Consider the following 24,255-nt stretch of genomic DNA (forward strand, 5'->3'; position numbering starts at 1 on the left):
GCAGACTATTAGAGGAACCAAGCGGCCAGAACGAAGCTTCCGTGCCGTCAAGCCTCTGTGTGCCATCCTTTTGATACCATCTTTACTTAAATGTAGACAATGCCCTTATTCTCATTGGAGGACCAGAGGAGGATAATAACGAAGAAAAATGGGGCAACAAGAAGAAAAGCAGCAATAGGACACACTATATCACCAGATGCCTGGACCAGCATGCAGAAAAAGACCCTTCCGCGTGAGTAAGCCACACCGCCCTAAGGCCGGCCACCTCTGCTCACTGCTGAAGGTGCCTATTGCCCTCCTAAACCTCACTTGCCAACAAGTACAGCCATCGTCGGGAAATGGGTCCACTAGCATGACATAGCGGTAGTTTCACTGTGAACATGCGTTCACTGGGATACACTGGTGCTCACAAGTCAATCACTGGCATGCAGCAGGGCACACCACCAAGGTTTTTTTCTCTACTACTTGTGCCTGATCACCGTAGCCAAGACAGGACAAGGACCAAGTCTGAAATCATTCCTATACAAAATTGGGTCGCTGCTGAGACCTTTATTAGTTCTGTACCTCAACTCAGCCAGGCCAGGTCAATAACCAGGAATGCCTGAAACATAGTTGTGGCCACAACTGAAACTCCAAGGTTCTGCATACTCTGCACCATTTATAGGCATGTCACTTCTCAGTATAGAGCGAGGCAGCAAGCATAGTGGGTTCGGGCAAAACACGGAACTGCTGAAATACATTTGGGGAGGAGAAGAGATCATTAAGCAAGGAGCAACCGCACTGTTCACTCTTGAGCAGCCTTTTCAACGGTCCCCCTGGCAAGTCCCCTGGCAGGTGGCAACTCTGCGCATGCCTTCCCGAATCTCCATACAGCAGACCAGCCCGCCCACTCCCTTTGCTCTCCTCACTGTATTACAGCGCAGAGTGGAGAGCAGTTCAAGGTTGGGGGTGCATGCGGATACCTCCAGAGGCACATACGCCACCACCCTAACACCGGCTGCTTCCATGCGATTCGGAGGGCCCGTGGTCTATTGCGTTGCACTTCCAGCTGCCTTAACGCTTTGCTGCACTCTCCGCTTTCACACTCCCATCAGCTCTGCCCCCTCGAGCTGGAGGTGTTACCGCATGTGTGGCAGAGGGCAAGCTCGTCGCTTGGTCTCCGCTTATGACTAGCTGCAGCTGCACTCTGCATGCTGCGCGACAATCCAAAGTTGGGCCCGAGTTCGGGTGCTGGCATCTGCTCCGCTTCGTTCCTCGCGTCCTCTCTCACCACTTTCGGGTATCTCCAATTTCACCAGCAAAGCTTTAACAAAGTGAAGCAAAATATTGGGATTAACACTTATTACACTGCTGTTTTACGTAAATTAAAAAATACACCTAAAAATGACTTTTTTTAAATGTTCTTATAAAGCAACTAGCAATGAAATGTGTTTCAATAAGGTGAAACCTAATCTCCAAGTGGACCCAGCAGTAGGGCTGCCTTTCAGACTCTATCCAGGTCTGAGAGACAACTTCTCAGGATCTGCAGTGGTGGATGACCGATTGCACTTTCTCCCGCTGAAGACCACTCTCCCATCTCCACCCAGGGATGACAGTAAAGATGGATGCAGCGCTGCTGTTTTGTGTGTCGGGGGGGGGGGGGGAGCACCTAGTGGATATCAGAGGGCTCTGGTCCTTAGTGGACTACGGGCCCCCATTACCCTTCTGGAGCTACAGACCATTAGTCTGGCTCTGAAAGTCTCATTGTTGGCCATCAAGGGGAGACTGGTGCAGGTTCTCAGGGACAATGCCACTGTCAGGCGGTACTGCAACAAGCAGATCACAAGTGACGTCTGCTCCCCTAGTGGCGCAGTGCATCTTCCAGCTGTGGGCAGGAACCCTGGCTAAATCTTTTCACCACAGTTGAAAACGAGCTGGGCAAGAAACCCCAAAGGCCTGAGGGACCATTCCACCAGGACCAAAGTTTCTATCACTGCTCTGACATGAGGGGTGCCTGTCTCTGATATGGGCTAGGCTGCAATGTGGGTGTCAGTACATATGTTCACAAAGCACTACCGCCTTAACAACCAGGTTTGTTGGTAACAACACTTAGCCCGCTAGGTCCTACAGACTTTTTGGTTTGAGTCCCTCCATTTTCGAAAGGTACTGCCTTGGTATCTTTTTTAGGGTGAGGAATCTGCCATTAAAAATATCCTTCAGAAAAACAAGTACTTATCTTTGGTAATCCTTTTTATGCGGCATACTCTATATAACTGCAGATTCCTTACCGCCGTTCCCACCTCCCCATTTTGTAGAGTGGCTTCTTTTTAACATATACAAAAAGTCCCAAGTTGGTGATCAGCACACTGTCACCACCAAATGTCGCACTCCATATCTGAAGGCTCAGAAAGGGAAAAGAGAAGAAACAGACTTCAGGGCCCAGATGTGGTGCTTATATGATGCTACACTCTGTCACTTCCAGGAAGGGGAGGAATCTGTAGTTACAGTATCTACTAGAAAGAGCGTTACCTAAGGTAAATCACTTGCTTTTTATGCTCACTCTCTTTATTTCTCTATGGATAAAATCACACCTCGATTCTCCTCGCCCCTGCACACACATGGATGTTTCCCTTCCTCCTTCACTTGATACCTTTGAAAAAACAATAACAGGTGTTGTGCACCCTCTCACTTTAACCTCAGTAATAACCTTCTGCACAAATACTATATAAAGTACCTAGCATCCTTACAATTCCTCTGCCACATTGCTCTGGCCTTCCCTTCAATGAGATAGAGAAAGCAGAGAGCAGGCATGTGTCTGTCAGTAGCTCTACCATAGCTCCTGTCAGGACACAGAAAGGTCCACTACCTGTCACCGATCTTCACTGCACATGGGATATCCGTGATATGATGGCTGGTGCTGCTAGCACGGTAGCCTCATGTTGGAAATAGTTTAATGGTTGGCGGGGGGGGGGGGAACCCTACTGAAGCAGCAACCACTGTTTCTGTCAGGGTGAAGTCACATGCAAACCCCAAATTAACCTGTGTTAACCTGTGTAGCTCGGCACAAGCAGTCAGGCTTAACGTAGAGGCAACTTTTAAAGTATTTACGCAGCACTTCAAAGAGTAATGAAGTGAAAACACAACACAAGCAAAATCCCTCTCAAATTTAGAAAGATAGAGTAAAATGTGATAAATTATTTCAGATCAAAATGACAAAAATACAATCAGTAGAACCGGAGTTATGCAATTTCCAAAGTTTTAAGTAAAAATAGTGCCTCGAAGCACAGAGTACTAACTGTGGTTATCTGGTCGGGCCAGACCAGTGGACAGTTACAAGTTCAGGCAGACCGGGATAGAGTGTGGGCCAAAAACAGGGACCAAGTTAGGCCCGCTGAACAAAGTAACTTAAGCGTTCGTTGCAAAGCGTTGTGAGATCCCGCGTTGAGGAGGCGATGCTCAGGGGCGGTTCCGAGGAGCAGTGGGGCTGTGATGTGGAGTCCTGTGTCTTCGTCGATGGATGCCGTCACCAAGGGCCTTGAAATGCAAAGGCCTGCACCGAGCATGCGTCACACAGCAACAGTTCCGGGGAGACTGCAGGCGGCGATGCAAGGTCCTGTGTTGGGGATCTGTCCTGTATCAGTAGTTCAGAAGCGGAGCTGCAGGGAGATGCGTTGTGCTGACCACAGCTGGGTTGGCAGAGCACCTTCAGGCCCTCTTCCAATGGTCCAGGATTGGGGTGGCACCACTGTAGTGGCAGGACTCACTGCAGACAGAGTCTAGGTGCTGGATTCAAGGTTGTTGGAGCCTTTTTTGTCCCTTAGGCTCTGCTCAGGAGCCTGGCCAACTAGCCCTTGGAGGTAGTCCTGGATTTAAGATGCAGGTCCAGTCCTTTTCACTCAGGCAGCTGGGCAGCAGAGTAACAGTCCTTCCTGCAGAGTGGCATAATAATACTTCTGAGTCTTCCAGAGGGTACTGTAGGTTTAGGTCTGAGGATCCACTATTTATACCTGGTACGCACTTTGGAGGTTTCTACCCTCAGAGTTTTTTGTAATTTCCTGCCTTGGCCACAGCTGTCTGCAGCCACAAAAGACCTGTGTCAAAACCCTTTGCGAGTGTGCTGGGCAGAACCTTTCTGATGTGCAATTATGGTAGGTAACGGCTCCTCCCCGTCATCAATAGTCCGAGATGGCTTATCCTGCCAACAACTTTTCCCCCTTTGTCTCACTGTCTTAGAGTAATGCAGAAAGACCAGCTGCCAGATACACCTAGTCATGTGACCCAGGATACAGGCTGCAAGCACAAAATGGTTGGGACAAGAAACAGCCACTTTTCCAAAAGTTTTTTTCCAGAATTGTGACCTAAAATCCGACTGTACCAATTAAAGACGGTTTTAAGTTACAGTTCTTTAGACCCCAAACTAGACATTCCTACCTGCTCCCAATTGAAAGGTATCACTTAAATGTAATGAGTTAACCCACTGGTATCCTATTAGAGAGACGGGCCTTGCAGATGTGAAAAACAAATGTATGCTTTATTCACTACCAGGACATGTAAAAGTTAAAAGTACCACTTTTTAAGTCCACTGCACCCACCCCTATGGGCTGTTTAGGACTTATACGTCCTAATATCCTAAAAATGAAGATTTAGGCTTGGTGAAAATTTAATTTTGAAAGGTCGAATTGCCAGTTTAAAACTGCACCTATAGGCTGTAATGGCAGGTAATGACATGTTTAAAGGCTACTTAAGGGTCTGACACAATCAGGCCCACTAGTAGCATTTAATATACAGGCCCTGGGTATATGTAGTGCCACTTTACTAGGGGATTAAATGTGTCAGTTGGGTGTAAGCCCATCCAACCATGTTCAAAGGAGAGAGCATAAGTACTTTAGCAGTGGTTAGCAGTGGTAAAGTGCGCAGAGTCCTAAGGCCAAATAAAACGTGATCAGCAAAAATGGAGTAGTAAGCCAAAAAGCTTGGAGGAAGACCACTATAAAACTGACGGGTCTAGCACCGCCATTACCTGATTGTAGAGTGGCCACGTTAAACATGCACTTCGATACTGGCAGCTGCTTCTAAAGATGGGGTAACGATGGGCAGTAATACTCTTTTTTTTATCTCCTACTATTTCTGAGGGTTGGTCAGAAGAATGGGTCGAGAGTGGGCCAAAAGGAAACTATTTTTTTGTAAATTTTGAGTCAATTAGGCATTTTAGCATACAAAGATAGGAATGGGATACCTGTTTCTCGAATAGGCAATATCGCATTTACAGGTAAATAACGGTTACTTTTACAGTTAGTTGATTATCAATCTCTTAATCAGACAAAGAATTGTGAATATCATCTGCTATTTAAATGTAATGTTTTTATAAGGGTGTGTTCTAATTCCATATTATTGCGTCATGTAATTGTTCTTCCTGATGAAAAACAGAATGGCATGCATTTTCCACAATACGTAAGTGAAATAAAAAAACAGCCTTTTTTTCTGAGCTGGCATGCTGTTATTAACCACTGCTACTGCAGAATCTCATAACTTTTCACACCCTTTCACACAATGATCTCTGCTCTTTTGGAAAATTACTCTTACTTCAATCATCTGCAAAACTTTTTGGTGCTTTTCTGATTCCTGGCTCCAGAGATGGCATGGGAAATACCTGGATTTCTTTACCTTGATTAAGCTGATGCTCTTTTCTGTCAGTAGTGGAAGCCGTGATTGGTTTGCTGTGTGCGCCTTGCCATTTGCTGCTTTGGGTTTGAGAAGCAATTTGATTGGTTTTAGTTTTGTGAAGATGATAATGGCGGCAAACTGAAATGAATTGCATGAAATTTCACAGTTTCTGTTTGACTTGCCTTTTAATTCACATTATATGGTACTGTTTGAAGGAGAGACAATTACACACATTCTTAGTCGTCTTCTTATCTAAATGCATACTAGAGAATTACAATTTATGTTAAGAGACCAAGAAAGTTGTCATCTCTTATTTTCAGTGAAATACCTTTCTGTATTGAGTCAGTTAGACCAGTGCTTTAATGCTCTTACTGCAGAGGTCTCTAATTTGCAGTGTTCCTGTTCATGTCTTGATGGGTGTTGCTCAGCACCTTTGAATAGGATGATAGCAAAGCCTGTTATTTACAGCGCTAAAACTACAAGAGTGGCAGACAACACAAATAGATTATTTTGATAGTATTGCTATTATTTTGAGCATTTACCAAAGCGTATTTGTCTTTCCATAGTCTTTATCATATAGTATGTTATCAGTACCATGAATGTGAATATATGATTTGCTATTAAAATGTGTTGAAGAAAGTAAAATGTTTGCCAAGTTTATTGTACTTTCAAAGATGATAGAACTGTTTTTTTTGTCTGAGTTCAGTATTAATTTCTGTCAAAGACTAATGTTTTGATATTGTAACAATAACAGTATTTAAAACAAGCTAACGTGTGAATCAACAAATATATGTTTCTAGAGTTTTGTTAGATGAGTGTATTTAGTGTTCGGCTCTCACATGTGACCTCTTAGCACTACTATAGGACAAGAAAGAACAGTGAGTACAGAAGATAACTAGCTAGGAAGCAACTGGCTTTTCTAAAGAAGATCTTGTCTTATGTTGCTCAAAGATGAAATTGTAGTGAGTTCATATAGAAAGGGCTAGAAAGCTTTCCTGCCTGACCAGTGTTTCTCAGTCTGAGAATTTTCAGGAGTAACGCATTGGACAAATGGAGGATTCTGACACATTTCTGGTTTTATTGGCCTCTCAGTCTTAAAGCGTCATACCTTGAAGTCATTAAGTTTGGATGACAACCATCAGCACAAGGCTCAAAGTGCCAAACATGATTCAGGATCTCAGACCCAATAGGAGATGGGCTGAGGAACTCGGCCGTCTCTGCAGGCCCAGATTTAGACATTCATAGTGTTCTCCCTTTGCACAGAACAGGTGTGAAAAAAATGGCAATGATGGTGTACACTCTTTGGGGTCGGCTGAGTAAGGAAGTATCTTCTTTGATGATTTGATGACTGCTGAAAACTATCGAGAGGGCGTGATAAAATAGAACACCCATGGTCTCCATATGCATGGATGCAGACTCAATAGTTGCTCATGGAGAAAGTCTAAAGGGAGTGCAACAGAGTGTAGGAATTGGGACGATTCATGAGGACCTCTATTTTCGAGGGAATTAATTTCAAACAATTTGTGCTCATTAGTTTAGTGATCATGCATGCCATCAAACATTTGAGTTTTGCATCTGGAGTGAGGGACAAGAGCTGGATGACCTGAAGTAGATAAAAAAAAAAAACAAGGGTGAAAATGGTGATCCACATGGGATGCTGAGCATGGCAGGGAGACAATCTGTTGTATAAGAAGGCACAGAAACTAATAAAATGTTAGAGGACAAAAAACACCAGAAATAAGTCTAAGAGTTTCCCTGATACCTGTTCTTCCAGCCAGTCAAAAGGAATGGTCTATTCTATCAGAAGCAGCTGATAAATTGCGTAAGAAGGGCACATTGCTATTGCCTTGGTCAAATTACCTACTTAGATCATGCCTGTTCAATATCTGTGCTGGCTTACGTCCTCTCTCTGCCCTAAAGCAAACTTGCAAAGAACCCAAGACTCTAGTGCTTGCAGTGAAGAGATGGAGATGTTCAATTACGGCGCTATCAAACAATTGGGCTGATAGATGTAGACTGGAAATCAGTCTGAAGATTGAACATTTCGTTAGATTCAGTGATAGCTGTGTCAGATGAGGCCGCTTCAGCACTTTATTAAGCTCGAGTACGTACACTTTAGCTTGGGAGGTACCAAAGTTGTCAAACAAAGGAGTGGCCACCGGGGGTTCTTAGCTATCACTTTGAAAACCTGATGGTGATCTACATCCAAGAGACAACCTAAAAATGTGCTTCTGTCAACACGTTTCTGGAAGGTTTCCTTAGTGAGGGGGAAAATTGAATCAAAGCCTATATTGTGGAAAAATGTATCTTACGAGAAGCCAAACTCAATATTGTGAGTAGACGGGGCAGCAGTTGTAACCACATATGTAATTGTAGTAATAACATAGGAGATATATTGATAGGAAAGTTATTGTGGAGGTATGGATCAAGATTTTAGGGAATCCTTGTCTTAAAAACCCAAAGAACTGTAAAAAGGTGTATTATTGTTATTTAAAACATACCTCCTTACCAATGGTTATACAGCATACTACTAAAGGAAACACTGGTCAAGCGTGCTTCTGAAAGCAGATATAATTGCAATTATTTCTTCTTCTACTTCTTAATGTATCAACCACATTAAATACAGTATCTCTGTAACATAAAATAGATAGTTCTTCTATAATAATCTGTGCAAATATGATTGTTCATTTCCATACACATGTTCAGTATGGTACACATAATATAACTGGCGCATGCAAACACAAATTTGAGGGAGTTTTAAAATATTTCCTAGCATGGGCTCTGTACGAGAAGGGACTAATATTGGTAGGACCCCTTAGAAGGAAGGGCAGATATCGATTATATTGCATTGTCCGAATATCATGAATCTGTTATGAGCGCTAGAAATGTTAAGCCCATCAAGAATAATACGGAAGTGGGCACGTGGAGTCTCTTGTTAAAAGTTTAAAACTCTTCTTCCCGTGCTATAGTATATTAGTTCCGACTCTTCCTTGCTAATGTGGCACATTGGAAAGAGCAATATATCCAGGCACCGAGCCTCTGCGATTTGCAGGGTGCAGTAAGCTTTCTTGTCTCGCGAGATTGGCATAATCATGGAACTGACAAGTAATTCAGCCTCAGGGCTGCAGTGCAGACACCATTCTCTGAATTGACTTTTTGACTACAAGTTTTCTCATTTTTACAGTTTTTTAAATTTCGACCTCCCTTTTCCCCCCCCTCACAGTTACATAATCTGACCATGTTTAAAAACCTGTTACTTTGTCATTCATTATTAGAAATGAAGTTGTCTTTGACCAACTTTGTTCAAGACTGCATCCCTGCCTCTGCCAGTGCTACAGGCGCCCTCTTCAAAATCCATGTAAACAGCTGTCCCCCGCCGAATTCTGCATCGGCCTCCACAGCTGTTAAATGTGGAACTCTCCGCGAACTGCTCTCATCCTTAAGTCATCAACTACCTGGATCGCTTTCCCTGCTATTACCACAGAACACCTTTCCAAGTCAATAAAACAAACCACAATCTTTTCTGAAAGTATCCTAACATCATCAAGTCATAATTCCAACTTGATGATCGTTAACAATTCACACCTCCAGGGCATCTTTCTCAGCTTGTGATTAACTCACAGACAGCAGCTGTGGCTACTATTGCTACATTTCAAAGTCATTTCCCCTTGTATCCTAAAAGTCCTGGTGCAAACCTACTAGGGCCCAGTTGCAAGAAGGCTGTATTATCTAAAGTCATGAAACAAAGTAGCAAACAGTTGTTCAGTATTTTGGGGTTGCACTTACAAAAACAGCCACAGCCACAATTCAGCCAACATGTTTCGTTCTAAGAACAAGGAACAGGGTTTTAAACGTATGTGGTGGGAATTGGCACCAACAAGTGTACGTGTTATCTAGCTATAGTACATGTAGGATGGTGCCAACAGGAGGGGGTTAACCCTGAACCCCCTAAATCACAGACCAGAGGTCACACAAAATTACTACAAGCCTGTGCACACGTCAGCATCAACTGCAGAGTCATTACTCTGTGTCTTGAGTTTTCTCAAAAGGAACATTTAATGTACAGAAATGTATTGAAAATAACGATGAACAATCAGGAGTATTGTGTTCTCCTTTTAATCCTGAACAGTTGGCAATACATTTCTGTACATTGAATGATCCTTTTGAGAAAACTCATGACACAGAGTAATGACTCTGCAGTTGATGTTGACGTGTGCACAGGCTTGTAGGAATGTTTCGTTCTAAGTATTCGACATAAAGATGTTTGCAGAGTTTGTGTCTGCATCAGCTAGGCGGTTTCTGTTACTGTCTTGGTTTCTTTGTATTTCTGGCCCACCCATGCTCCCTCCTCAACACTTGTAACCAGATATGTGGCTAGTGACATCCTATCTCTTGGTGTTGTTGCCCCTAAAACTGTGTGATATAACTAAGCCTGGGTGGCACACTGATGAAAGTCCTACCTGTACTCTATTCTGTGGGGCTCTAAAGCTGTTGTTCCCTCCCCAACCAGGCCCCTGCTGGGAATTGATACCATTTTACCCCATAGTTTTGTCTATCTCAGCTGGGCGTGCCTTCATGTGATTTAATCTTCTTGACAGTGGGTGTCATATCTTGTCTCTTACCGATAGCTCCAGTGTGAAGATGTTCTATTGCGGCTTACCCAGTGCTTAATTTGTAAAAACAAAAAAATGTAAATAATAAGTGCCAGGGCTCTCGTAAGGAGGCCGCTGCAGCATGCGCCAGACATTCCTCTTGCCATGCTGCCAATGATAGTAACAACACACGCCTACAATGTGTGACAAATCAGACTGTTTCAGGCCCCTAAAGCTATAAGAATAGCTTGGGCAGTAGAAAAAAGTATTTTAATGTATTTTGAAATAATAATTAACTATTGTTTTGGTCATCTAAATTAGGTAGACAGCGCCGCCTTGTGACAGACTGTCACAAGCGCCGGTGTTGACTATTAAGTGCTGGTGCAGTTCACCGAAAACCACCGGCTCAAATTCAACACTGGGCTTACCTTTCCTCTCTTAGGTATTTGGTTTGCTATTTCTTCTCTTTCTTGCGCCCTTCCATCTCTCCTGTTTCTGCAGCAGTGAAAGGTTGATCAAGTGAATGCGGCCTTCTGTTGCCTCAAAAAGTGTGTCGCAGTTTTATTTCTTTTCCTTTAGGAGCGTTATTTTTAACAAAGTCCTGCAGTATAGAAAACTGGTGGCTTTCAAAGAGCAGTTGTCCTGGTTTCTCGCTGCATGCATGATTCTTTCCGTCACCCAAAGGTGACATACTCTCCTGAGGATATTAGAAGGCCAGTGTGTTTGAGTCGAGGAATTGGCTGTTCTATTTTACAATCCAGTTTAATGGTTTCTGTTTCATCTGTACCCAGCACCAATCTAAAAAAAAGCTGTCTTTCCCTCATTCTCACATTATTCCTCTGTGATTTGTTTCCTATATCCAATATTTTATTGCATGGTGATGTTCTGCTCACGGAGATTGATAATTTTCTCCTCTGACGGATGCCATTCCTTCTTCTTGGTTATTTCCACTTTTTGAAAGAGATCCTCCAGGATTTGCCTGGTGATTGATTGATCATCTTTCGTATATTGGATTGCGGGCTGAGTCTCAATTCATGGGTCCTCTTGTGTTTTGTTTCTATGGAGCCCCATTTAGACTTATGTAGACCTGTTTAGCAAATGTTTTGCAGACTTGCCACACTGATTTCTTGTACGGCCATTTCCTCATCTTCCGGGTCGGCTGTGTGATGGTTTTATAGAGTTTGTTAGGCTGCTTTTAACTTCAGTGGCACCTTCCCTGTGGTTGATGAGCTCCTAGTTTGGTTTTGATGTGCTTATGTGGGTTTCCTTGTCGTTTAGTGGGTGCTGCACCTTTATGGGACTGGTTGTCCAGATCCTTCAGTTGATAACAGGATTGCTACACACACTCCTCCAGTTCCTTTTTTCGTATACCAGTCTTTATAACTAAATATTACTATCAATTCGCTAGCGTATTGATAGCTTGTAGATGCTTGCCAGCTCTTTCTATTGTTGTTTCTCTCTCATTGTGTGACTTGTTTGTTTGTGGCTTTTTATATAGACCTTGGGCTTCCTGCTTAGTTTCTAATTATAAATCGCATTGCCCTCTCTCCTCTTCTTTGTCAATCTTGAGGGCCGCACTTTGTTTTGTTGAATGTGGCCCCCATTCCCCTTTCAATATGTTTGCAGCTCTCCTGGTTGTCAATGCAACCTCCTCTCAGTGTCCGATTCCTGAGTTGGTACTCGGCTAGCCCTTTTCATAGCCCTCCTTGCTTGCATCACCTTGTTTCTGTGTAAGTTTGGCTCCTGCAATGGGCCCTCCACTTTGCTCAATTCTGTTTGTCCCACTGCTTCCATACCGTGCCTCTCTTGTAACTGGTCTGTCTCTTCGCTGGTCACAAGCAATGTGCTTGCTTTCCCCCTTACTCTGCTAAGTAGGGCACTGCTCAACGGAGTCTTCACTACTGGCCATTGCAATCCGGAGTGATTGAGATGGCTGGAATTCGTGTTTCGGGGTGTCTCTTTATCTTGCCTTGGTTGCCCCTTGTTTGGGTGGCTGCAGTGAATCCTCATTTATCGAGTCCTTCCGCTCGTCTCACTGCATATAAGCAATGGCGCCTCGCATTGTGCTTCCACTCCTGTTGAGATTGTTGCGGTTAGTTTCAGGTTTGCTTTGTAGAGCAGAGATTAGCATCCTGTTGCGCTCTCATCTTGGCTACCATCTTCTTTTGTTTTTTGCAGCTGGTCTTAGACCAACAGACCTAATTGAGAAGGCAGGAAACATTGCTTCGAAGATGTAGACTGCATCAGAGCAGGGTGGCTCCTGTACAACGGTTTTTTTTCGCAGGGGTATTGCCATGCTTGTTTTTATCGTGAAAGTACAATATTCACTTTTACGTTTTTTTCTTGATTGCTCTGGGGCTATGGTTGATAGTAGAGCAATCCGTGCATCCATGACCGACCTCATCTTTCCGCATCTCACAAACGTTAGTGTTTTCTGGATGAGCATGATTGCAGACCCTCCGGGGAAGAATGTTGTTAGGTCTAAAGCATCCACGGCTCAGGTAAAGACCTCGTGAAGCAGCAGATGCATGGGTGATCTCTCGGAGCTCACAGTTAACCCTGTGGAGTATGTAGTTATTTTCTAGGTTCAGTCTGGTGCTTTAAGATATTTCGGAAGACGTGCAATCAGCAGAAAGATATAGCATCCAAATCTCAATAACAAGTTAATTTGTTCCCATTACTGTACAAATCTGAAAACACAATAATGGCCAGACGCCAACTGCAGTAAAAGAAATCTGCTAAAAAGGAACTATAGCTGTTCGGCATCAGAAGATTCTTTGGGTAACTAAGCAGATTAGCTTTGCTGTTCCACTGAGTACTTTTTGTAGTTTGGTGTATGAAGCTTTCAGTTGAGTGGATTTCCCCCGTTCACAGAAGAGTTCTACAGCATTACTAGAAAGGGTCACTCTCCATGGGTAGGTTGGGAGCAGTGCGTAGCTTGAAATGTTGGTAATAGTGGAATAGCGATGATAGGTAACACTCAGTTTTAATTGAAAAGTACAATTAACACAGCTTACTTATAATTCACTGGTTAATGCTCCCTGTATTGGTGGTTGTTTGTTGAGTAGTAACATGAATGCTTGCGACCCAGTTACAGGTAAGAAGCCTATTTGGGACGTGGGTGAGGTGATGCGATTGGTAATTCATGTAATGGTTATGTTTTGTGCTTTATATCAAAGTGATTTACCGATTGGAACCCCCAACAACTAATAGGTGTAAGTGAGAAGAAAGGAGTCCATTGTGCTGTTGGAATTAAAGCATTCCCACCTCTTGAGAGAATTGCCCCTTGTGGTTATAAGTTCTTTGTGCAACTGTTGTGTTCCATTTTGTTGAATCTCTTCGGAAGTGTAACATGAATGCATTTCTGTTAGGCACCACCTGTAATGGCCTACCCCGCAACAACCCCGACTGGAATGATAGGATATGGCCTGGTAAGTACCCAACAGCATCTTGGGAGGACTGTAGCAGTTGTTAATAAGTTCCTGTTTCCCATCGATCTTCTCATCCTGATGAATTGATAGCAAAACCAGTAAAAACATCAATGCCATGTTTGTTTACCTTCCATAGCACTAGAACTGCTTAATGCCCTCCTATACATCAATGCATCATTCAAAATATGTTCACCCTTTCTGTGTTAGGGCAATGAAGCTGCTTAATGCCCTCCAGTACATCAACGCATTGTCTATATTCTGTTCGCCCTTGCTGTGTAAGGACCGTATAACTGCTTAATGCCCTCCAGTACATCAACGCATTGTCCATAGCCTGTTCACCCTTGCTTTGTAAAGGCACTGTAACTGCTTAATGCCCTCCGATACATCAACGCATTGTCCATATCCTGTTCGCCCTTGCTCTGTAAGGACACTATAACTGCTTAATGTCCTCCGATACATCAATGCATTGTCCATAACCTGTTCACCTTTGCTGTGTAAGGACACTATGATTGCTTAATACCCTCTCGTATATCAACCTGTTAATACATCAGTTGTTTGCGATCAGCTGCAGGAGGACCTCGCACATGAGATGCTCAAGTTAAGATGCCTTATATGGAACTGGAATATGCTTAGATGTTTATTATGGGGGCCTAAGATAAGAAAGAGTGAGCTGAAAAAAATTAACTCTGCCTTGAAGGCAAATTGTGAAATGTTGATTTTCAAATATGATTTTGTGTCTAGAAGGCGGTGTCTTTTCCAGAAAACAGACCGAAATACACAACCAGCCGAGACCAGATATTCACAATGTTCCACTTTTCCAAAATACGCAATATTTTCAAAGTTCTTTGGCAGTTTTGTACACTGAGGATGTCTTTCCAATTCTGGATCAAAACAGACAAAAATAATAAGGTTTACTGTTTGGCAAGCTCATTTGCGTCTTTTTATTCGCTTGGGGTTCTGCTGAGCAGTGGTGTTGGTTTGTACTCGGTGACAGCTCGCCTCTCTTGTGCATTGGGCCCGCTGAGAGATAGTTTGGCTGCTGGATTTCTCCACAATGCCTGACATGCGGTCTGGTGTTTTTAATGGCCGTGTTTGTAGTCTCAAAGGCATTACCAATCATCAGTACAACTTGGAATGGTTCTGACTTCATTTGAAACGCTGATATTTTAATGACTGCTGGGAATTCATTTGATGGCATTGGGGCATGTATGCGAATGTGTGCAGCTTTTATCTGGGGAGGTGTAAATATTCCTTTGAAAGATATTGCCTTGAGCGGAGTTGTGTGGTTGTTTTGTCAGAATGTATCCGAGTTTCAAGTTGCGCACCAGCTCTTGCAGCCAGTCCCGGATGACCAAATAGGCAATGTAGGCACCAGCCTATGGGCCCCACTTCTTTTAGGGGCCCCACAGTCAAGAGATCCAAATTGATTTGACCTTGAAAGAAAATTACAATCAAGCTTTCTTAAATTGTTTCCAAAAGATAGAAAAAAATGAATCCACTCAAAGAAACGAAAAGTTTACATTAAAACTCTGTAGAGAAAATACTGTATTAATGTAATGTACTGATTAACAATTTGAAGTACATACACCAGAGACATCAAATACCCATGTTTCTTAAAAGCTCATCTTTCTCTGGCAGCTGCCAGTTTGATAAAAAAAACCCGATGCAAACTCTGTAGGTGTAATGTACAGTAGTCATGGTCATCTCCAGCTACTGGCCGACGTATTAGGAGATTATTTGGAGGGGGCCCCACGAAATTTCGACTACCTAGAAGCCTCCCCAGGGTTTAATCTGGCACTGCCTGCAGCAAGTCTTGACTCTCTTGGTCACCCTTAGAGCGTCATGGTCAGAAAGGGAGTCACTCTGTTATACCTTGTTTGAGTGCAATAATCTCTGAAACAGCACCACCAATACCCACCAGTAATCACAGACTGCCTCAAAACCAAGAGAAAACGACCCACAACTTCCTTTCACAAACCTTGGCACTGGAAGAGAGGTCCCGGGGGTGCTGCAGGATTGTGTAAAAGTCACCTACCTTGGTGTCAATCTTGCTGGGGTACAGGAAGTGAAAGGAAAAGCTGTAGGATGCATTTTCTTTCTAACACAACAACATTTACCAGTAAATCTAGTATGCACATATTAAAAAATATATCAGTAATTGGGGGAGAACAAATGAAGCACATTTTTTTGTAATTCTGAAGCATGCTGAAAGCAAAGATTTTAATAGGATTGAAACAAATCAAGACACTTTATTTGGTGATGCGCAACTGATAGATATTTGCTGAAACCAGATGTCCACAAATTATCGTTTGTGTGCTGTATAGTTTTACTAGTATATAATTGCATATCCATGCCAATTTAGTGGCCATTTCAATGGCAAATGTGCTGTCTGTAAATAGTGCACATCCACAACAGTTCTCCAAAACGCAGCATCGGCTACAAACCACAACCTTACCACTCCTCTTCTGAATTGGCGCTGTACATTTGTTACACTTGTTTTGGTGTCATGCTTGTATTTTTCACAGTCGCTATGACTTTAGTGATGTAACATTAATGGCTGCACCCCCACTCTGGAAATTGTTCCAGCACCACTGTTCACAAATACCTTATTATGCTACTGAAGGTGAAACCATTGCCTCTCCTTTATGATGGCAATCGCCCTGTTGAAGTGGTTCTTCAGAATCCGTGATATTCCGGTGGAATGGGCTGTTCGCGGTTTGACTTCTACCACATTGATTAACGCTTTCAGTGTTTTAGTCTGTGGTGAAGAGCACATTTAACCTATTAGGCCGCCATTCCGAGGGCTGTGCAAATTCTGATTTGATGTAAATTTCCTTTTGCAACTGAATCGGGATTCTCACACAGGCACTATTTGTGCACCCTCTGGATATATGTCAACTCCATATTCACCAGGACCTCGATTAGGGAAAAACGTTCAATGTGCACTTTATCTGTAATTTCCATACGGTGATGTGCAAAGGTGATCACCCAGTACATACCATATACTCAGTTTCAGTATTTATTGGGTGCGTAATTTGCACCTAGTATTAGGCTGGACTCAAAATGGGCCCCTTAGCGTATCCAGAAGACATCCCTGACCCTGTGTCCTGAATTGGAGGCAGAGTATTTGATTGTCAGAACCAGTATTTAATAGGAACAGATGCCATCCTCATGGCTGTGCATGTCCGTTTTTCATGGAGCTGGTTCCAATCGGATATCTGTTTTCTCACAGCCTTCTCAGATGGGGACCTTACCAATTATGGCACAGCCTGCGATGATCTACAATCAACCCGCAATAAGACCAGCGAACCCATTTGGCACTGTATCAGGAGCACAGGTACGGCGAAGGACATAACTCAGTCACTGTTGTTTTACAATGTATCTTAAAGGAGAGATGAATCCTGATTGGCTAAATAATGTGTGTGATTAAAGTACCAATGTCAATGGTATGAAAATGAAAGGTAATATTTTAATTTCATAATTACAGCTAATAGTCAACTGCTGCAGGATTGTGCGCTCTTTATTCCACGCACATAAGTATCTACAGATAGAGAAATACATGGTCAATGTGAAGCATGTTTCCGTGTGTTGTCTTCTGCTTTTAGGGTAGTATTGCAAGCACAAGAGCAAAGTTTTAAGCCACTTGAAAAAACAAATTACGTGCATTGATTTCCAGCTCCCCTGCCCTTCATCATTTAATACTGAGAAAGAGAGAGGCTGCCTGGAGAGCAGGAACATCTGTAGCCTAGAGGTGCTGCAAGATCATCAATTTCCCGTCACTCGTCTTATTCCTCTTAACTGTATTTATTGAGCGATCATGCCTGAGCGTTGTGCGAAGACCAAGAGAACAAAATGCGACGGGTAAGGTCTGTGCATGAAACACAAGTACAAGAAGGATGTTTCAGAGAAGGGACAGGAAGCTCGAAGATAGAATGCAGTAGAAACTGTAATGTGGGAGGAGTATAGCAAAGGGTTGAGAGGGACGAGCGGGGACAGGCAGGTCCGAGTTTGAGTGTCATTGAAGTGAGAAGGGAAGAGTAGACAAGATGTCTTTGGAGAAGTGAGAAGAGATGTAGGGAACAGGGCAAGATACTTTTATAGACAATTTGCAGAAAGTCGAACTTGAGGGAAAAGAGGATCCAGTGAAGTGATTAGAAGAGGGTGGAATCGATTGAATCAAAGATTTAAAAATAGGGTAAGAAAGATACAAATGAGAAATGGCCTCATCATGAGTCCTATGGAGCTGAGGATGAGTATGGTGGCAGCAACTACAGCCACATCAGTAGTACGGAACTTGTGGTAAATCCACAGGTCCAAAGTGTTGCGCCCAGACACTTTGGTACCAGCCAATATGCCAGTTGAAACTGTAAGGTAAAATGTGGAATCGGTTGGAGAGTTGGCTGCATTATTCCAGATTCCCCCAAACTTTTTCATTCCTGAGTAGAAAGAGGCTTACAAAAAGAACGAGGGAGAAGTGATCTAAATGAGTTTTGAAGCACTGAAATATAGTAAGAGAGTGAATCATAGGCCAGTCATACATTTGAAAACAGCAGATCTGGGCTATGGAGGAGAGATTAGAAAACCTTGGAGAATGCAAGCAGACGAGAAGAGAAAGGGGATGATTTCCTCAAAGTTCTATTTATTTGAGGATCAAACCAAACACCAACGTATCCCCATCCCAGCCCCCTCCCCTATGTAGCTGTCTGGAGTGAAAATCCTTGGTGATTTAACCGTTCGACAACCAGTAAAACATTTATTACAGTTTTACATACATTTGCAAGGATCAATTTGAACTTCAAATGATCTTAATCCAAATTATGACCCAAAGGAATAAGTTAAGTTTACATTACATAATATTCAAAGACATACAACATAAAACACATTTTACTAAATATTTAGACAATCTCTATTCGAAACTTGGCAGCAGTGTAACAAAACTAAATAATGCAAATGTTTAATGCTCTTCAACTCCTGTTAACAAACTTGCTTTACCTTGCAGTTCTAATTTTAAATTCCCAAGATAACATTTTTATATTATGTCCCTAGTCAGAATTGTATTTGATTTAATGTATGCATATACTGCCTGTAATCACATTTGTATGCTTTAATTGACGTTTTGTAAGCGTAATGTATTGTTTTGAGATTACCTACATTTTTCCTCTCATGGGGACCTCATTTATGTTAGCTTGAGTAGAGATAAGAAGATGGTATAATCAGATAAGCAGCTGTATGTGTTGATGTCTCTGCTCCTACTGTTCAGCCTGTTCGTCCTCCATTGCCCCCAGCCACTCTTCCCACCCTTCATTGTGTGCTTGCCCAAGCCGCTTCCTGTTACCCTCCATTGTTTGTCTGCTTGCACCCAGCCACTCCTGCCTACCCTCCGTTGTCCATGTGGTTGCCCCTGCCCCTCCCGAAACATTTCACATTAAGCAGTTTGGTACAGCAAAGTTGTGAGATGATATATTCACAGTATAGGTCCATTCAACAATAATCTCACCAGCTCCCCTAAACTTCACCTCCTCCCTGCAATCCACATTTCAGTGGGTTTTTAAAACTCCAACTCTGGCAGTGTCTCTCCTGCCTTACTTGAGCTGTCTGCCATTGATTGTCCTTGAGCATCTCCCTCTAAGGCAGTGGTCTTCAAACTTTGGTATGCCAAGCCCCCCTGAGCAAAATGCTTGGGGTTCGGGCCCCCCCTCAAACATATGAAAGGGCAGATCGAGAAGGGTGAGAAGGCTAACTAAATCATCAGTATATTGGGATTTCCACTGGGCAAAAGACCCATCCAGGTCCTCTTACCAAAGCCCCATTCGGATCTTCTCTGCAGAGCAACGCCCTATCTTGAAAGCACTGGAAATTCGCACCCAGACCGTAGCTGCTAAGTTTTCTGAATGCTTATGTGTCACATTTCCATGGTTTCAGTGTGCTTAGGAGTGACATTCAATGACCAAATGTGCGACACTTAACCTCTTCAGTGCCCCGCCCTTTCCCCGCCCTGTGCTGGGCGTTGCATTAGCGGGCGGGGTTCATGACGAGATAGTCTCGTCATGGGCACAGCGCAACCGCGCTCCATGACGAGACAATCTCGTCATGGGCACTAAAGGGGTTAAAGACTTTACCATAAACAAAAACAAGCAATAAAGTGCATGGAAAGAGCACCCTTTTAAGCAATGAGAACCATAAAAAAGTTCTAGAAACTGTTGAAAAACATCCGCAATGGAAGGTCACTAACCTACTACCTCTTAATGACCCGACCCTAACAAAAAATGTAATGACTAATGCATTTTAGTGCAGTGATGTGTACACCAGCACTAAAATGCTTTAGTCTAACCACCCATGTTTGGTACTTGACAGAGCAACCAGACTCATCCTCCAGAGTTCTCCACAAGACGTCCTCTAGAAAGCCCACTATGGACCCCATCTACCATACCTCGATTTTATCTGAAAAGCACTACAGATACCACCTGTAAAAGCAGTACTTGGGTCCCTTTTTAGAAAGCACAATTCAGACATCCTTTACCAAGCTCCACGCAGAACCCACTTCGTAAGACATCATTCAATACCCCTTTTCATAGCACCACGAGACCTGCTAAAAACCCCAATCTAAAATTCCTCTTCAAATATCCATCCAAAACCCTTCTACAAACTACCACTGGAGTGGCTTTTTTAAAACCACAACCAGCCCCTCTCTTCTGACTCCCATCCAGACAGTAGAAATTGTAAAGTGCGCAATACTCAGCCTCCCTGTCCACCCTTCGCTACTTAGGATTTTCCGAGGCTGCTCCTGCTTCTCCTTGCACGAATACAAGCGTTTCTCAGTACAAGCCCATCTGCCTTTAAAAATAAGGCCAAAAACGCACAAAAACGTAAGTAGGCTACAAAATGTTTCAATCAAAACCACTAGTAAGTGCGTTCTGGGGATTCAGCTTGCCACAGGGGGGACATGGACTGGCGCCCCCCTTGAGGTGACTCCATGCCCCCCCAGGGGGGCACGCCCCACAGTTTGAAGACCTCTGCTCTAAGGTATCAACCATGATGTACAGTACCTTCAATCTTTGTGGATTCTGTAACTCTTGCAGTTCCTTAACTTAAATGCATGAAGCATGTGTGCTATGAGTGTACTGTTTCTAGTGTGTGGTGTTTAAATCCCTTCCAAGGGCTCCCCAGTAAATAGAGCTTCTGGGCAACTAACTGCCTGATTCCCCATTGCTTACGTGATACCCTGCAGTACATTCTCCCTGAAATTTGGGGGCATCATCTTTTTGTACCTTCATGAAAAGTTTTCAGACTATGGGGGGTCTAATTTGTGTAACTATGAGGGGTGATGTGCCACCTGTAAAGAATTTTAAATAGTCCCTCTCAGCCTTGTGCATGACTTGCATAGTTAGTGCTCCTAATTTGTATTTCAAACCACTGCTTTGTCCAATCATATCTCTAATTCCTTCTATAGCCCTTTCGCGTTTTTCTCCTTTGTCACCTGTAGTGCTTTATAAAGGCTAGAAGTAGTGTGTGTTGCATCCCCCTGATCTCAGGTGCATTTTTTCCATCCAAGTGTGGGATCTTGTAGCTCTCTGGCCTTGCCTCAGCTGCGACACCAAATGTCTCACTTATGCATATCGAAAGTGTTTGCCTTCTGATACCCTACCTCTAGGTCCCTCAAACCACTCCCCAAAGGCATCTCTCTTCCTCCCAGGGATAAATTCAGAGTTCCCCTCATAATGGCATAAATAGAGACGGTGTGTGGTAGTCCCTCTAGATTTGCTCACCTCATCACAAGTCTGTATCATGGTGTATGCAATCAGTGACTTATACAGGTTCCTGCTTGTAGGATTTGGTGGGATTGCCCCCCAATATTTGCCCTATCTATTTTGCTGCACTTGGAACTCTCTGCACTTTACCCCAGGTAATAGGAGTAAAGTGCCTGTGCTTCCCCTGTAAACATAAATACATTGGTTTCCCCCTGATTGACATATATAACTTGTCTGTAAGTGCCTATTATGTGATGTAGAAAATGCACTCGGGGTCTGGAAGGTAATACCCCTTGGACTTCAGCAGCTATTGTGCTATTCCAAGGGTTGTCTTAAAAATATGAATTTAGTCCTACCATGTATAACCTGATTGCAGGAACCTAAATACCTGCTGCCAAACTTGTCAAAAGAAAGTTTTTGGTTAAGCGGCAAATCGTGCTTTCAAATATTAATAATTTATTACAGACAACAATGATCCTCAGAAACGTAAAAATGATTCAAAGGTAAATATAGTTCAGAATCGATGCTATATTCCAGGAGTCCAGCCGGACAACCGATTTAATTTATGTAAATTAAAGAATACATACTTATAAGAACAATTGTGCGTGGGACACAGTCCTGTGCCCAAGGTAGAACAAAGACATTAACAAAACAAACAAGGCATTTCAGGCAAGACAGAGAGTAGAGCTTGTTCAGAGATGCAATGTTATAAGCTCATATGAAATAGCAATTGCACTTATTAACACATTGGAGTAACGTGCATGCTATTTAGGGGGGTCGACGGCGTTTCGATCCTTTGTACAGGGTGTAATTAAAATTGCCTTAATGAGCGAGAGACCGGAGAGCGTGTTGAATAGACAACAACTGTGAATGGGGCTCACAGGGAGTACGCTCGAGGCGGAACCAAGATAGGTAATACCGATGGCAGAGAATTCCGCCAGTTGAGGTTGAGGGAGATCCGAAGGAGGTTCTAGGGTAATTTAACCGATGCTTCAGAAGGAGACGGCGTGTCAATGCACAGTAGTCCGCCAGGTCCTGTCGGTTCACTGCAACCAACAGGACCTGGCGGACTACTGTGCACGCTCTCCGGTCTCTCGCTCATTAAGGCAATTTCAATTACAATCAGGCATGTACACATCTAAGTCCTGATGATGATCCTGACACCCTGTACAAAGGATCGAAACGCCGTCGACCCCCCTAAATAGCATGCACGTTACTCCAATGTGTTAATAAGTGCAATTGCTATTTCATATGAGCTTATAACATTGCATCTCTGAACAAGCTCTACTCTCTGTCTTGCCTGAAATGCCTTGTTTGTTTTGTTAATGTCTTTGTTCTACCTTGGGCACAGGACTGTGTCCCACGCACAATTGTTCTTATAAGTATGTATTCTTTAATTTGCATAAATTAAATTGGTTGTCCGGCTGGACTCCTGGAATATAGCATCGATTCTGAACTATATTTACCTTTGAATCATTTTTACGTTTCTGAGGATCATTGTTGTCTGTAATAAACGATTACCCAAGGTCCTCAGCTACCTTTTTGGGTTCCCTTGTATTTATGAATATATATTCAAATATTAATAAGCCACCCTTAAGTAAACTTTGTTGTCCACCAGGTAGAGTGCCCCTGAATGGCACACAAGCTGCCTCCAAGGGCAGAAAGCCTGTGCCTTCTCAGATGTATCTTTAAATGATGAAATGTGGGATAGTTTGCAGTAAGCAAACAGGATATGCTGCAAAAGAGGGGAAGGTTGCCCACGGGAACTTTTCCCCATTCATCTGAAAGAAACACGTTAGTTAGATTCCTCGCCTTAGAATATCCCCAGGCGTCAGGCTGGATCCGGAAAGATTTTTCGTCAGCAATACCCCTTGCGCGTCGCTAGGCGTCGTCTGCGGCTCCGCGTCCGTCGTCGGCGTCGTGCGCCGGAATGACGTCGTCGGAGTACTTAGACGCCGCCCTCGCACGCTGACATCAGTTCTTCTTTTTTCCGTGCCAGACAGTGCCGATCCGGGAAGAGCTTACCCCTTAGTCAATTTTTGACTAAACTTTTTGACTCTTTTTGGTCTTTTCTCGACTCTGGTGCCGGTAGGATGCCTGGATTTATGGCCTGTGACGCCTGTCATCGCCTGATGTCGGTGACGGATCACCACCACCGGTGCCTTTACTGCCTGGGGGCCGACCACGACGCGGAGTCGCTCCCCGATTGTCAGGCCTTGACCTCGAAGGCTAGGCGGGAGCGGTCCCGTAAGCTTCTCGAGCTTTGGCACTCGGCTCCGCGCCGCTCACGGTCCCGGTCCAGGAGGAGGTCCAAGGACTGGTCGCGGAGCCGCAGTCACCATCATCGCTCGTCGGGCTCGAAGTCTTCGGGTAAGTCGAAGCGATCAAAGAAGTCCAAGAGGCGACACCGCTCTACGGACTCCCCTCCCCGGTCGCGCGACTCGGCCGAGGGTCAGGGTGGTCCCACCCCGCGACTTCGCAGGAGCAGCGTCCGTCTCCATACCCGCCGGTCCCTGTGACTGACGTGACTCCGGCGGAGGCCAGTGCCTTCCTCTCGGCCATGAGGGGCCTGGCGACGCCTGCCGACGCGCCTTCAGGCCCCGCGGGCTCGACTGGGCGACCTCGCGTGCCGGCGCCGGGGACCTCCGGCGCCGTCGACGACTTGGGTCCCGACGCCGCAGGTCCCCGAGGGATCCAGGCCTGGATCTTTGTCGGCGCCGGTCGACCTCACGACGCCTCCTCCGCCGGCGCCGACACCGGTTCCACCTCCGGCGCCGTCTCCGGACGACGCCGTTCCCCGGTTTAGCCCTTGTCCGGACCCGACGCCGGCACGGAGCCGAC

At 44.1% G+C, this 24,255-nt stretch overlaps 1 protein-coding gene across 13 annotated transcripts in view; it reads left to right on the plus strand.

Annotated features, from left to right (window-relative positions):
* PICALM (phosphatidylinositol binding clathrin assembly protein) overlaps positions 1-24,255 on the plus strand; it is a 592,332-nt gene that overhangs the window by 530,522 nt on the left and 37,555 nt on the right. For 4 of the 13 annotated variants that reach the window (XM_085623164.1, XM_085623155.1, XM_085623158.1 and 1 more), the window contains 3 exons: positions 5,407-5,430; positions 13,607-13,666; positions 16,899-17,003. In XM_085623164.1, coding sequence (XP_085479290.1) covers positions 5,407-5,430; positions 13,607-13,666; positions 16,899-17,003 — 189 coding nt within the window. The remainder of the gene's footprint in view (positions 1-5,406; positions 5,431-13,606; positions 13,667-16,898; positions 17,004-24,255) is intronic. The other 9 variants (XM_085623165.1, XM_085623156.1, XM_085623163.1 and 6 more) reach the window with 3 other exon arrangements.

Source organism: Triturus cristatus, chromosome 8 (genome assembly GCF_964204655.1).
Source record: "Triturus cristatus chromosome 8, aTriCri1.1, whole genome shotgun sequence".
Taxonomy (NCBI): domain Eukaryota; kingdom Metazoa; phylum Chordata; class Amphibia; order Caudata; family Salamandridae; genus Triturus; species Triturus cristatus.